This window comes from Stenella coeruleoalba (assembly GCF_951394435.1).
Source record: "Stenella coeruleoalba genome assembly, chromosome: 8".
Lineage (NCBI taxonomy): Eukaryota > Metazoa > Chordata > Mammalia > Artiodactyla > Delphinidae > Stenella > Stenella coeruleoalba.
The window spans coordinates 79,003,544-79,019,932 of NC_137154.1; the positions used below are offsets into that span (position 1 = coordinate 79,003,544).

The 16,389-nt window shown below is 37.1% G+C and overlaps 1 protein-coding gene across 1 annotated transcript in view; it reads left to right on the forward strand.

Moving 5' to 3' along the window:
* The window catches only part of DYNC2H1 (dynein cytoplasmic 2 heavy chain 1), a 376,702-nt gene that overhangs the window by 304,185 nt on the left and 56,128 nt on the right, over positions 1-16,389 (forward strand). Inside the window, exon 84 of the mRNA XM_079929106.1 lies at positions 14,533-14,742. Coding sequence (XP_079785232.1) covers positions 14,533-14,742 — 210 coding nt within the window. The remainder of the gene's footprint in view (positions 1-14,532; positions 14,743-16,389) is intronic.

The window sequence follows — 16,389 nt, forward strand, 5'->3', positions numbered from 1 at the left end:
CTTGTTTAATGTGTCATTTAAAACTTGTGTTTCCTTATTTATTTTCATTTTGGATGATCTGTCCGTTGGGGAAAGTGGGGAGTTAAAGTCCCCTACTATGGTGTGTTACTGTCCATTTCCCCTTTTATGACTGTGAGCATTTGCCTTATGTATTGAGGTGCTCCTCTATTGGGTGCATAAATAGTTACAATTTTTATTTCTTCTTCTTTGATTGATCCCTTGATTATTATGTAATGTGCTTTGTATCTTGTAATAGTCTTTATTTTAAAGTCTGTTTTGTCTGATGTGAGAACTGCTACTCCAGCTTTCTTTTGATTTCCATTTGCATGGAATATCTTTTTCCATCCCTGCACTTTCAGTCTGTATATGTCCCTAGGTCTGAAGTGAGTCTCTTGTAGACAGCATATATATAGGTGTTTATGTATCGATTCAACCAGTCTATCTTTTGGTTGCAGCATTTAATCCATTCATATTTAAGGTAGTTATTGATATGTATGTTCCTATTACCATGTTCCTAATTGTTTTGGGTTTGTTATTGTAGGTCTTTTCCTTGTCTTGTGTTTCCTGCCTAGAGAAGTTCCTTTATCATTTGTTGTAAAGATGGTTTGGTGGTGCTGAATTCTCTTGGCTTTCACTTGTCTGTAAAGGTTTTCATTTCTCCATCGAATCTGAATGAGATCCTTGCTGGGTACAACAATCTTGGTTGTAGGTTTTTCCCTTTCATCATTTTAAATATGTCCTGCCACTCCCTTCTGGCTTGCAGAGTTTATGCTGAAAGATCAGCTGTTAACCTTATGGGGATTCCCTTGTATGTTATTTGTTGCTTTTCCCTTGCTGCTTTTAATATTTTTTCTTTGTATTTAACTTTTGATAGTTTGATTAGTATATGTCTTGGCATGTTTCTCCTTGGATTTATCCTGTATGGGACTCTCTGCGCTTCCTGGACTTGATTCTGTCCTTTCCATGTTAGGGTAGTTTTCAACTATAATCTCTTCAAATATTTTCTCAGTCCCTTTTTTTTTCTCTACTTCTTCTGGGACCCCTATATTTGGAATGTTGGTGCGTTTAATGTTGTCCCAGAGGTCTCTGTGACTGTTCTCCATTGTTTTCATTCTTTTCTCTTTATTCTGTTCTGTGGTAGTTATTTCCACTATTTTATCATCCAGGTCACTTGTCTGTTCTTCTGCCTCATTTATTCCTCTATTGAGTCCTTCTAGGGAATTTTTAATTTCATTTATTGTGTTGTTCATCATTGTTTGTTTGCTCTTTATTTCTTCTAGGTCCTCATGAAACGTTTCTTGTATATTCTCCATTCTATTTCCAAGATTTTGGATCATCTTTACTATCATTACTCTGAATTCTTTTTCAGGTAGACTGCCTCTTTCCTCTTCATTTGTTTGGTCTGGTGGGTTCTTGCGTTCCTCCTTCATCTGCTGTGTGTTTCTCTGTCTTCTCATTTTGCTTAACTTACTGTGTTTGGCGTCTCTTTTTCGCAGGCTGCAGGTTCGTAGTTCCTGTTGTTTTTGGTGTCTGCCTCCAGTGGGTAAGGTTGGTTCAGTGTGTTGTGTAGGCTTCTTGGTGGAGGGGATTGGTGCCTGTGTTCTAGTGGTTGGGCCTGGACCTTGTGTTTCTGGTGGGCAGTGCTGCATGTTTGTGTGTTTTGGGGTATCTGTGAACTTATTATGATTTTAGCCAGCCTCTGTGCTAATGGGTGGGGTTGTGTTCCTGTCTTGGTAGTTGTTTGGCATACGGCATCCAGCACTGTAGCTTGCTGGTCATTGAGTGGAGCTGGGTCTTAGCGTTGAGATGGAGATCTCTGGGACAGCTTTCGCCATTTGATATCATGTTGAGCTGGGAGGTCTCTTGTGGACCAGTGTCCTTCACTTGGGTCTCCCAACTCAGAGGCTCAGGCCTGACACCCAGCTGGAGCACCAAGACCCTCTCTGCCACACGGCTCAGAAGAAAAGGGGGAAAAATAAAAGAAAGAAAGAAAGAAAATATAAAATAAAATAAATAAAGTTATTAAAATTAAAAATATATTATTAAAAATAAAGAAGTAATTTAAAAAAGAAAGAAAGAAGAGAGAGCAACCAAACAGAAAAATCCACCAACGATAACAAACACTAAAGTCTATACTAAGAAAAAAAATAAATAACTGACAGAAAGAACAGTAGGACAATTGGTAAAAGCAAAGCAATACAGACAAAATCACAGAAGGGAGCATACACATACACCCTCACAGTAAAAGAAAAAGGAAAAAATTATATATGTGTATTAAAAAAAGGAAGAGGTAACCAAATCAATAAACAAGTCTACCAATGATAATAAGCTCTAGATACTAAACTAAGATAAACATAAAACCAGAAAGAAATTAGATGCAGAAAGCAAATCCTAAGTCTACAGTTGCTCCCAAAGTCCACTGCCTCAATTTTGGGGTGATTTGTTGTTTATTCAAGTATTCCACAGATGCAGGGTACATTAAGTTGATTGTGGAGATTTAATCCAATGCTTCTGAGGCCGCTGGGAGGAATTTCCCTTCCTTTTCTTTGTTCGCACAGCTCCTGGGGTTCAGCTTTGGATTTGGCCCCGCCTCTGCGTGTAGGTTGCCTGAGTGCGTCTTTTCCTGTCCCAGACAGGATAAGGAGCATCTGACTAGGGGGCTCTGGCTCACTCAGGCCAGGGGGAGCGAGGGGTGCGGATGCGGGGCAAGCCTGCGGCAGCAGAGGCTGACATGACATTGCACCAGCCTGAGGCGTGCCGTGCGTTCTCCTGTGGAAGTTGTCCGTTGATCACGGGACCCTGGCAGTGGCGGGCTTCACAGACTCCCACGAGGGGAGGTGCGGATAGTGACCTGTGCTTGCACACAGGCTTCTTGGTGGCTGCAGCAGGAGCCTTAACATTTCATGCCCATCTCTGGTGCCCATGCTGACTGGTGCCCATCTCTCGAGCTCATTTAGGTGGTGCTCTGAATCCCCTCTCCTCACACACCCTGAAGCAATGTTCTCTTGCCTCTTAGGCAGTTCCAGACTTTTCCCCAGACTCCCTCCTGGCTAGCTGTGCCACACTAGCCCTCTTCAGGCTGTGTTCACACAGCCAACCCCAGTCCTCTCCCTGGGATCTGACTTCGGAAGCCCGAGCCTCAGCTCCCAGCCCTCACCCACCCTGGCAGGTGAGCAGACAAGCCTCTCGGGCTGGTGAGTGCTGGTCAGCACCAATTCTCAGTGTGCAAATTAGTCTACTTTGCCCTCCACACCCCTGTTGCTGAGCTCTCCTCCATGCCTCCAAAGCTTCCCCCCTCTGCCACCCGCAGTCTCTGCCCGCAAAGGGGCTTCCTAGTATGTGGAAACCTTTCCTCCTTCACAGCTCCCTCCCAGAGGTGCAGGTGCCGCCCCTATTCTTTTGTCTCTGTTTTCTCTTTTTTCTTTTGCCCTACCCAGGTATTTGGGGAGTTTCTTGCCTTTTCGAAGTCTGAGGTCTTCTGCCCTTGTTCAGTTGGTGTTCTGCAGGAGTTGTTCCACATGTAGGTATACTTTTGATGTATTTGTGGGGAGGAAGGTGATCTCCATGTCTTACTCCTCTGCCATCTTGAAGGTCCCCCAACTTTAACTTTATATTCAGTTATTGTTGTATATTTCAGTCTTCTTTGTCGTCATTGTTTACAGTCATTGTTTGTTTGGATTTGCCCCACATTTATCACTTTCATTGTCTTTTATTCCTTCCTGCATATCAGGCATTTTCATTTGGTTTAACATCCCTTCTGCCTGGAGTCCAAAAATATTCCTTTAGTGGTAAACTCTTTGAGTTTTTATTTATCTGAGTATGGCTTTAATTTATTTGTTTTAAAATGTATACTTTTTTATACTAATAGTTATTAATAGGTATAGTGAGATATAATTCCACTCTTTTCTGGTTTCTGTTGTTACCAGTTAAGGAGTTAATTTTTGTTCCTTCTTTTTTACTGCTTTTAAAATTATTTTGCCTTGGTTTGCTGCAGTTTTACTCTAATGGGATTCAGTGTGGATTTGTTTTCTTTCTGTCTTTAATTCATTCATTTTTTAAATCTTGCTTAAGAATTAATGGGGTTTTTGAATTTTGGTTGCTGTTGTACATCAGTACAGACAAGGTCTCAGTTATTTAAGTATTAACTCTGCTTTACTATTCTTCTAGAACACTGATTAGATATTATATTAGACCGTTTTTCTCTATTCATCATTTGTTTTAAGTTATTTCTAATACTTCCCATTTCTTTTTTTCTGTGTGATGCATCCTGAATAAATTCTACGGATCCGTCTTCCAGTTCATTCATTTTCTTTTCAGTTAAATTTTTTCTAGCTTTAAAGTTTTATATTTTTTTCATTTTTAAAACTTTTCTTAAATTATTTTCCAAATCTGCTTATTGTTTAAGGTTTTCTATTATCTCTAGAAACATTTAACATAATTGTTTTATGTTCTGTGTATGATTATTTAGTTATCTGAGACCTTTGTGGATTTGATTCTTCTTTACATTTGTCCATGGAAATAATCAATAAACAATCTGTAATAGGAATAGAAAAGAGTTTTATTTGCGCCAGACTGAGGACTGTAGCCTAGAGGGCAGTCTCTCAGATAACTGATCAACTGCTCCAGAGAAGCATGGTTTTCAGCACAGTTTTATATCTTGTCAGAACAGAGAACATCAAACAAGTCAGGAATACATTCCTTCAAAGTTTCAAAAGAAGCAGATCAGTACATACACAGTGAGTCTGTGGCCCTGGCACCTGGGAAGGGAGTCTTATCATCGAAGGAGTACTAGCATTGGCATCCCAGGAAGGGAGACATTTAATCTTTATTTTTAATATGGACATTATTTTTGGTCATTGTACCCTTTTCTTTAATAATTACAGCGGATGTACAGTGTATGTTTGATAGGCCACAAGCAGGCTGTTTTAGCTAGTGTAAAATTCAAGTCAAAACATGTGTAAGCCAGAATAACTTCCCTCATATCTTAATATATAAAAATTTCTGTCATCACATTGTATATGATAACTTGATAGTTATCTTCTTAACTTTTATAGTATTTTGATTTTTCAGAAACCATGAGCTGCTAATTATTCTGGTAATTTTTCCTATAGGAATTATTTGTTTCCAGGAATGAAAATGGATTCTACCATCCAATTTAGATTGTAGGATTAGGTTTGGGTCAAGGTAAGGATCATGCTCCTTTCCAATACTTTGAGATACCACTAGTATTATCTTCTTGAAATTTATTGGAATTTCAAGGTAGTACATACAAACTAACATTAAAGTTCTGATTGTGACAATTTTTTTTTTTTTTTTTTTTTTTGCGGTACGTGGGCCTCTCACTGCTGTGGGCTCTCCTGCTGTGGAGCACAGGCTCCGGACGCGCAGGCTCAGCAGCCATGGCTCACAGGCCCAGCCACTCCGCGGCATGTAGGATCTTCCCAGACCGGGGCACGAACCTGCATCCCCTGCATCGGCAGGCGGACTCTCACCCACTGCGCCACCAGGGAAGCCCTGTGACAATTATTTTTTGACAAGAGATTCCTACACATAAACTCCCCATTCCAGTTATTACCAAATTTTAATATAGGCCATTTTCCTGTAGTCCTTGGGGCACAGGTGATTGGTGGAAGGTAGTTTATTTCTATTTCACCCTTCTACTGAAGGTGTAGTCATTTGGGGTTTCAGGTTTTTTGGAGATATCCTTTTTACCTCTTCACCTTGAGCAGATATTAGACATTATCCCTGGTTTCCCAAGCCTATGTATATGAATACAAAAGTTCAGGTTCACCAGCACAAATGAACTTCAGTGGCTTGTTTGCCACTCTCTCACCCTAGTGTGGAGAAATAAAAATCTTTCTGGATATCTCAGTATTGTCATAAAAAGCCCCAGCCTATGTGACTCTTCACACACTATGAGAATTAGCTTTGTAACCATTTGTCTAGTTAATTGCTCTGATCAAAAAGGATAATAAAACTTCTATTATCTCCCTGAGAGGACCATAGATTATAGCTGCAAGTTCCTTTTAAGCCCCAGGGCACTGGAAAGACTAGAGCATTGTCTTCCTAGGTATTTCCATGACAGAAGAATAAAGCCCAAACTTGGAAACATCTCTAGATCATGGGCTCCTGGAGAGATTTTATTTACATACTACAGGGTTGGTTAGAATTCAAGCCCATTACATTTCCTAGAGCATCCTCTTTGGAGGGGAAGACAACAGCTGCCTTCTTCCTCTTTTTTTTTTTTTTTTAACATCTTTATTGGAGTATAATTGCTTCACAATGGTGTGTTAGTTTCTGCTTTATAACAAAGAGAATCAGCTATACATATACTCATATCCACATATCCCCTCCCTCTTGCCTCTCCCTCCCCACCTCCCTATCCCACCCCTCTTGGTGGTCACAAATCACCAAACTGATCTCCCTGTGCTATTCGGCTGCTTCCCACTAGCTATCTATTTTACGTTCGGTAGTGTATATATGTCCATGCCACTCTCTCACTTTGTCCCAGCTTACCCTTCCCCCCACCCTAATCACTTCTCCCATCCCTTGCATACCTTGCCCAGGGAGTATCTGGCTACTTACATAGGATAATTGATCTGGCTGTCATCTGGTCATCTCAAAGGTAAAACCTGGAGCAAAGGAGTAGGAGCAACACATTATTTACTGTGAGGTAATAAATAATCTGTCTCTAATCCAGAATACTTCATGTTAACATTCAGGATGAAATTAATAAAGATGCAGACTGAAAATCCAACACTCAGTTGTTTCAATAATTATTTCTTACTTTCTTCTCAGATCATAGGTATTTGGGTATATTTAAGAAGTTGCTTTAATATTTTATTCAACATATTCAGTTGTTTTCAGCAGTATCTAGCTCTGCTAAAAACAGAAGCTGAAATTCTCTGTTTCTTATTTTGAAAAATTGTAAGTTACACATCTCTCTTAAGTGATTATGCTTTGTAGACTTTCTTATTCTGTTAAGTAATATTATGCAGTGTTGGAATTAAAAAAAAAATTCTCACTGAATATGTGCATTGACTGTTGAAATGCTGACTGTTCCTTTTAGTCTTAAAGTTATGAACCAATTTGCTCACTATACTAGAACAGTTGAGTACTTCTCAAACTTTAGAACAACACATGTGCGCACACACACACACAAAAGCATTTTGTGCTTTCTTATTGTCTTTCTAAGAGTTAGCTGAACACACAAGAATGCCAAAAAAGCATTCCATTGTCATGAAAAAATGTACCTCATTTGTTAGGATGGCATGAAAGAAAAGATAAACTATTCATTGTGGGTCCATTTTGAACAAAATGTCTTCCTATTGTTTCCTCTAAACAGGTATAAATTTTCAAATTCTATGACATTTCTTATCATTCTTCGTAATTCACTCTTCTCTCTCCCTTTCTTTATATTGCTGAAACTGTTAAAATATAACAAAATAACTTCATATGGAAATTTATGGTGTGCCGGGCACATAGTCAGTAATACTCTAAAATGTTATTCATTTTCCACTTAAATATCATCATCTGTGTTAGGTCTTTTAAATTGAGATTATTAAATTGAGATTATTCTACTAAGTTACCTCTTTTCTTGATAGCTTCACAGAGCAGCAGAATCATTCCTCTAGCCAAGTTATGGAGCAGATAGCCTATTAAAGTTCTTTCCTAGAAATATATATGGTTTTGTTAATATCCCATTTTTATATTAATCCCTAGTTTTCTTTAAAAAAAAATGCCATTTTGTTTTACATATCCAAGATGTATATAAATAATGGCTTTCTGTCAGAGACCCAAAAGATACAGACAGATCTAAAGGTCCTCTTAACAGTGATGACTGCCAATGCTGTACCTCTCTCCCTAGGGATAACTACTGGGTTTGGTGTTTATTAATATCACAGTATTATAAATAAAAGCTATGAAATTCTCAAGGCATGTAAAATTAGTAATTTCTGTTTTAAACAAAAGCTCCATTCTATTAGCACTCACTAGCTTCCTCTCGATTTTTCTTTTAGAAAGATGTAGTAGCTTACAATATCAGCTTCAGTGCATCAACTCAAAATAACCACCCCCCCTTCTCTCTTTCAGCCTTGACTTTACTTGCTATACTAGTCACCAGCAATTTTGCCTTTTATTTCAGTTCTTCAACACGTTTTTTTTTTTAAAGATTTAATTTTATTTATTTTTGGCTGCGTCGGGTCTTCGTTTCTGCGTGCGGGCTTTCTCTAGTTGTGGCAAGCGGGGGCTACTCTTCATTGCGGTGAGCGGGCTTCTCCTTGTGGTGGCTTCTCTTGTTGCAGAACATGGGCTCTAGGTGCATGGGCTTCAGTAGTTGCAGCATGTGGGCTCAGTAGTTGTGGCACATGGGCTTAATTGCTCCGCAGTATGTGGGATCTTCCCCGACCAGGGATTGAACCTGTGTCCCCCGCATTGGCAGGTGGATTCTTATCCACTAAGCCATGGGGGAAGTCCCTTCAACACTTTTTTTTTTTTTTTTTTAGAATTTAGTATTATATTTATTTATTTATTTATTTTTAACATCTCCATTGGAGCACAATTGCTCTACAGTGGCATGTCAACCGCTGCCCTACAACAAAGTGAATCAGCTATACATACACATACATCTCCACATCTCCTCCCTCTTGCGTCTCCCTCCCTCCCATCCTATCCCACCCCTCTAGGTGGTCACAAAGCACTGAGCTGATCTCCCTGTACTATGAGGCTGCTTCCCACTAGATATTTTACATTTGGTAGTATATATAAGTCCATGCCACTCTCTCACTTCGTCCCAGCTTACCCTTCCCCCTCCCCATGTCCTCAAGTCCATTCTCTATGTCTACATCTTTATTCCTGTCCTGCCCCTAGGTTCTTCAGAACGATGTTTTGTTGGTTTCTCTTTTAGATTCCATATATATGTGTTAGCATACGGTATTTGTTTTTCCCTTTTTGACTTACTTCACGCTGTATGACAGTCTCTAGTCCATCTACCTCACTACAAATAACTCAATTTCGTTTCTTTTTATGGCTGAGTAATATTCCATTGTGTATATGTGCCACATCTTGTTTATCCATCTGTCGATGGACACTTAGGTTGCTTCCATGTCCTGGCTATTGTAAACAGAGCTGCAACGAACATTCCTTCAAAACTTTTTTTTTTTTTTTTTTTTTGCGGTACGCGGGCCTCTCACTGTTGTGGACTCTCCCGTTGCGGAGCACAGGCTCCAAATGTGCAGACTCAGCGGCCATGGCTCATGGGCCCAGCTGCTCCGCGGCATGTGGGATCTTCCCAGACCGGGGCACGAACCCGTGTCCCCTGCATCGGCAGGCGGACTCTCAACCACTGCGCCACCAGGGAAGCCCCTTTCAACACTTTAGATTTGAACAATGTATTGGGTAATTAGCACACACTTTCCTGGTTGAGCTCTGCTTGCTCAATTAAGTAATATTCCTTTCACTGTAACTGAACTAAATGAAATGAACATTAAAACATGACTGCTTTGGTTTCCTTTGATCTTGATAACTTCCTTTGATCTTGAATAACTTGATATGAAAAGAAATAGTTGTTACCTGGTTTAGAAATCTAAGCTCTGTTTGTTCACTAATAACTAGAATTGATAAAGCAACCAGCTCTCCTAGGAAATGGGCTGCCAGAGAAATTCTATAGTTCTTTCAACTCTTTGAAGTCACCACACTCATACTTCTATTTTCTTACCCTTTTTCTTCCTTTCTCTTCTATCTCCTTTCCACAAGCTTATCAGAAATCCACTTCTGAAGAGATATAATTTAATGCAGATATGTCAAACTTTTGACTTCTCTGATTATGAATGTTTAAGACAGGAGTCTGTTGAACTTGAATTAATCAGTTAACAATCTTTGGATTGCAACTGATGGAAAACCCAGTTCAAACTGGCTAAGGCCAAAAAAGGAGAATTTATGGTGCCTATAACTGAAAAAAATGTTAAATTGGTTTCAGTCACAGCTTGTTACAAGGAACTTGAAAGGATGTCATCAGGACCCAGTATATATATATATGTATACTTATTGTAATATATATGGTACATATATTCTGAAAGATCTGATGCACTGAAACCGATATGATAATGATATATGTGGGTGTATGTGTGTATGCTCCATTTTTCATACAGCCTCTCTCTTTATTGTCACAAAATGACTACACCTGTTCTCTACCTTATGATCTCTTAAGGTCAGGTCTAGTGGAAAGAAACAGGTATCTCTTTATCAGAAGACCCAGACAAGATTCTTTTTGCATTTTTTTATCTCTGTTTGGTAATCTGCCCATCTATGGACAGGACATGGAATGTCCTGACTATGATTAGGACAGTGGAATGCTTTGATTAGTTAAGCTCTAAGTCACATACTATTGATAGCTTCTGGAATTGAGTTGAATCAACTTCACCAGAACCATATGGGCTTAGACTTCGGAAAGTTTGTTTCTTCCCAGAGAGATATTAGAAAATTATTAGCTAAAGAGGAATTGAAGGGTTACTGGAGGGCAAAAGTAAAATTTCTACCACATGGAAGTGAAGATATTACCCCCTTTTCTATAACTCATAGAGCCACCACACCTTTGTTTCTAATATTTCTGATTTCCTTTTTTGCTTTTTAAAATGACTATTGAGTCTTTTAATAGTTTTCTTATCATAGAAAACATATCTTGGACAAAGACATGATCGTATGACATGGAAAAAAAATATGTCTGTCCAGTTGTTGATTACTGTTTTATAAGTCATGGGTAAATATACACATAGAAACTATAATTCACATGTTACTAATTTCATTGAATTGCAGATCTGGAAAGGACTCTGATGTTATCTAGACCAATACCTGAATCTTCACAATGTTTTGAATAAGTGGTAGTGTACTTGAGAGGTTTGCAAACTACAGCTCATGGGCCAAATCTGACCTGCTGCCAATTTCTATAAATACAGTTTTATTGAAAGCCAGCCATGCCTGTTTGTTTATATATTTTCTGTGGCTATTTTACACTACAACAGCCAGAGTTGAGTTGTTACGACAAAGACCTTATGGCCCACAAAGTCTGACATATTTACTATCTGAACCTTTACAGAAAAACTTGCTAATCTCTAGCCTAGTCATTGCTTAAGTTTCCTTTAGTGACAAAAATTCTTTCTGAGAGAGAACCATTTTCAAAAAGCTCAAAATAATAATTATTATTTTAAAAAACCCAAAGAACAGAAAGAGTAGTACTTCCATGTGTCATCCATTTTACTTATGTCTAAAGTCGTTATCTCACTTAGGAAACTATTCTAGTTAAAACACAAAATTCTGGATTAATACCTAAATTGCACCAAAATTAGACTAGCTTTTTTCTTGCCCCAAAGATATTTCTTGCTTAACAGTTAAGTTTTAAAATATCCACAATCTTTTCTTCCCCAGCAGCTCCATAATTATATAATGATTTTCTGTGAATACACTTAGCTTTTTAATGACAAAATAAACTTTAAAATGTCAAAGATACCCTTCAAAAGTGCATGATTCCATATATATGTGTTAGCATACGGTATTTGTTTTTCTCTTTCTGACTGACTTCACTTGTATGACAGACTCTAGGTCCATCCACCTCACTACAAATATCTCAATTTCGTTTCTTTGTATGGCTGAGTAATATTCCATTGTATATATGTGCCACATCTTCTTTATCCATTCATCCAATGATGGACACTTAGGTTGTTTCCAACTCCTGGCTATTGTAAATAGAGCTGCAATGAACATTTTGGTACATGACTCTTCTTGAATTATGTTTTTTTTCAGGGTAGACAGGAATAAAGACACAGACCTACTAGAGAATGGACTTGAGGATATGGAGAGGGGGAAGGGTAAGCTGTGACAAAGTGAGAGAGTGGCATGGACATATATACACTACCAAATGTAAAATAGATAGCTAGTGGGAAGCAGCTGCATAGCACAGGAGATCAGCTAGGTGGTTTGTGATCACCTAGAGGGGTGGGATAGGGAGGGTGGGAGGGAGGGAGACACAAGAGGGAAGAGATATGGGAACATATGTATATGTATAACTGATTCACTTTGTTATAAAGCAGAAACTAACATACCATTGTAAAGCAATTATACTCCAATAAAGATGTTAAAAAAAAAGGTACATGATTCAATCAATTGTATTTGTGAAAAAAGAAAAAGCTTTTCTTATAACCAATTAATTAAAGATATGACTGTCATCCCTTGATAGTTTCACTAAAAAGCGTACTATAATGATGAGTTATAATTTACTCATGGTAATTTTAGCTATTTGAATTGTAAATAATACTTAATTTAAGTTTTTTTTGTTTTAAGTTTATGTAATACTCTAACATGTTACTACTGCTATAAATCTTCTCTATACTTCATCCTTTTAGAATGTATAAGGTATCTACATTTATTTTTGTGTTAGAGTTATTTTACATTAATTTTTTATCAAAATTTTGTGAGGGCCTATAGGAAATGGATTACATTATAATATATATTACAATATACTTTGATGTCTTCTGCTATATTTTTCTCAGTCATTAATTTATCAAAGCTTATATCACAGTGTGTCTTACTATTCATTTTTTTCACAATTTTTTTCATCTTTCATTAATCAAACACTTTTTGAGACCCTACTATATGCTGTTTTCTCCTCTGTCCTTCTGTTCTTATTGCTGAACTTACATCATTTTACTTGATAGTTTCTAGACGAGCACTATGCAATAGAAATATAATGTGAAACACAAATGGGAGCCGTATTTGTAATTTAAATTTTCTAGCAGCCACATTTAAATAAGTATGAAGAAACAAGTGAAATTAATTTTAATAATACATTTTATTTAACCTGATACATTCAAAATATTAGCATTTCAACATGTAATCAATATAAAAAATTATTAATGTGGTATTTTGCATCCTTTTTTCATATTAAGTCTTTGAAATTCATCTGGTAGTTTGCACTAACTGCACATCTCTAGACCATAGTTCTTACTTGAACTCTATTTGAATTTTAAGTAATTTTGATAGTTACTCTCCTAAATCAGCCTTTTTAACAGTTCGGTAAGTTTGCTGTTTTCTTACATTATAGAGAAGTGGAATCTTGCTTGAATGACCTAAGTTTGGGTGTTCTTCTTCTATAAAGTAATAGTGCAAACAGTGCAAATTTGTCTCATCAGTTTAATAGGATGGATAAAAATCCATAAACTAAATTATTATTTGCTAATCTTTCTCAGTCTTAGTATAAGATTGATAATGATTTAAGTACCGCATATTATTCACTTCCAGGAATGGTTTTTAATATAAGGAGTTATGGAAAGTCTATAACCTAAATTTTATGTCAGTTTTATTATTTAATTGATTGAGGTTGGAGATGTGTTAAGTGTCATTTATTGCATGCTCTGGTTCAGATAGTTAATTTCAATCTAGGGGGTAATAATTCTAATTAATTTTCATAATATTATACTCTTTTTCTCTTCTAGATTTAGTTTTGAGTTCACCACCATTTATTTATTTAAGTGGGTATATTTATGTACATTTTTATGTCTATCAAAAATGATTTCAGCAGCTTTAATATTTTAAATATAGCAATAATAGAAATAAAATGCCTAAATTTGAACTCATAGCCTAAATCTATCCTCAGGAATGATCTCATGCCAATAAAATTTATTTCATGATTATTTATTTAATGGCAATAGCCATGCTAGATCACCATTTTATGATATTAAATTATCATGCCAGATTACATGAAAAAGAGACAGTGCTCTCATGGAAGATATGAATGTGACAACCATTAGAACAAAGAGAGGGGATCCTTAACTAGGATTGTAAGCAGAATATATAGAGAAAATTAAGATAATGGAGAGCAGGTAAGAGTACAGGGCTTCCCAGATTTATCTCTTGACAGTTCTTTGACACTTTTAGAATACTATTGAAGGTGATTTTTTTTCCCTCCTAACCACATAAGCTGTTTAGAAACATCTGGGATTCCTTGAGTTTTTCTTAACAATTTGAGAAGCCCTAGAATTTCTATGTATCAGAGCCTCTGTTAAAATATAGACGTAGAAATAAATACTAAGATATAATATTCACTGGTACAAGATCTTTGGTGTGATTTTTCAAATATACATACAGGTAATTTTCAAATTGAATTAAATGTCCATTCACATATTTTTCATAGCCATGATTCCTTCTGCTCTCCTTACAGCGGTAGAGTGGTAATTTAGCTCTGCTGCTCTCTTTGCATGGGCTTACAGTGTGCCATTCTTACCATTTTCCACCTGTATTGACTGCTCCTTCTCAGCATGGTTCCCTTTTCTCAGTTCCTACCCCCACACCACTTCAGTGTTGGTGAACTGCAGAATTCCCTTCCTATGTATTTACAGATTTAATAAATTTGGCCAGTCATAAAAGAGAGTATTTCAAAACAAGATAGACCAGCAAAAGGTTTTAATAACTTTTGAATGTTTTAATGTATCAGTGATTTGTGTTACTTTTCAGTAAATATGACATGATGTATTATCTTTTTAGAATTCAAACCTGATTCATCAGAAAGTGTTGCCTCCTAATGATCGACAAGGATCTCCAATATTATCATTCATCATTCTTGAACAATTTAATGCCATTCGCTTAGTACAAAGTGTTCATCAGTCTCTTGCCGCTCTCAGCAAAGTCATCAGAGGAGCCACCTTACTGAGTTCAGAAGTACAGAAATTGGCAAATGCTTTATTAAACCAAAAGGTGAGCCAATACTATATATATATATGTGGGGTTTTTTAATTAATGTGAATGGCTTTTCCATCAGGTATACATTTGTCAGGAGTCTTACAGTTTACTGTAAACCATAACTATAACAGAAAACCCAAGTTAAAGTAGCTTAAGCCATATAGGAATTAATTGGCTGTAGTAACTGAAGGATCCAAGGGTAGCTAGCATTAAATCAGCTTAGCAGGAGCTTAAAATTGTCATTAGGATCTCAGCTGGTGTTATTTATCTACCTCTCTAGTCATATTGTGTGTGTGTGTCTGTGTGTCTGTGTGTGTATGTGTACATCCTCCATATTAATTTCACTTTTGGGCGGGTCCTCTACACGTGGTGGTAACCCAGCAGTCTGAGTCTTATATCCTCTGAGTTCTAAGTCCAACAGAAAGAACACCTGTTTCTTGGCAACTCAAGCAAAAAATCTTGGGATTAGCTTTGATTCATACAGAATGGCTTGTGTTTTATGCCTAGTCCCATACTAGTTCTGTGGGCAGGGTATGCAAAGCTCTCATTGGCTAGGGCTTTAGCCAAATGCCTAACCCGGAGCTGGGAATAGATTCAGCTCCATCTGTAACACATTTACTACAAGTAAGGGAAGGATGGTTACCGAGTAGAAAAATCATAAGCAGAGGAAAAGGAAATCAACACATCTCTTGCTGAGTAATTGGACCATTGTAAATAACATTAAAATCCATGTTATTTCAGATCCATTGGATAGAAACAAAAAATATGGAGCATCTTATATAGATTCACTTTAGCTATTTGGAAAAAAAATCTTTGTAGAACTTGGCATCTGGAAAAGATTTCACTAGAGCTCTATAGGAATTTAGAAAGAAAAGTGTTTTTGTTTTTGTTTTTGTTTCTCCCTGCTGTTTACCCTCAATATAGATAAATCTCTAGTAGTCAACCTAATAGTCTTCTCTGTTTGAAGATAAAAGGTAGGCTTCCTAGAACTTCCTATATCTTACTCCCTAACATAAAAAAGATTTCTCTTTTAATTCAGGCTACTATAACAAATTAACATAGAATGGATGGCTTCAACAACAAGTATTTATTTCTCACAATTCTGGAGGCTAGGAAGTCTAAAATCAAGTTGCTATTAGATCTGGTGTATGGTGAGACCTGCTTCCTGTTTTGCTGATGGCTGTCTTCTTGCTGTGTCCTCACATAGTAGAGAGAAATGAGAGAAAAAGCAAACTCTCTCCTGTCTCTTCTTATGAGGGCACTAATTCCATCATGAAACCTCCACCCTTATGACCTAATTAATTCCCCAAAGCCTCATCTCCAAATATCATCACATCAGGGTTTAGGGTTTCAACATATGAATTTTGGGGGGACAGAAACTTTCAGTCCGTTGTAATATTCTTTTTCACATATACAAAAAGATCTATTCCATCAAGCTTAGTTCCTTTTTCCTTTACCCTGGAAAAGAATCTCAGCTTTGCATTGTTTCTTTGTATATAGATTTTTATCTCTATTTATCAACTGTGATTATCAGAATACTGTAGTATTGTACTATAAACTATAACTAATTTGTTTATAATTTGAAGTAGATATATTATCAGTCATGAAAGCTTCATGACACAGTGAAGGAACCAGTGGGAAAGGGTTCTAAGAAGTTTAAAA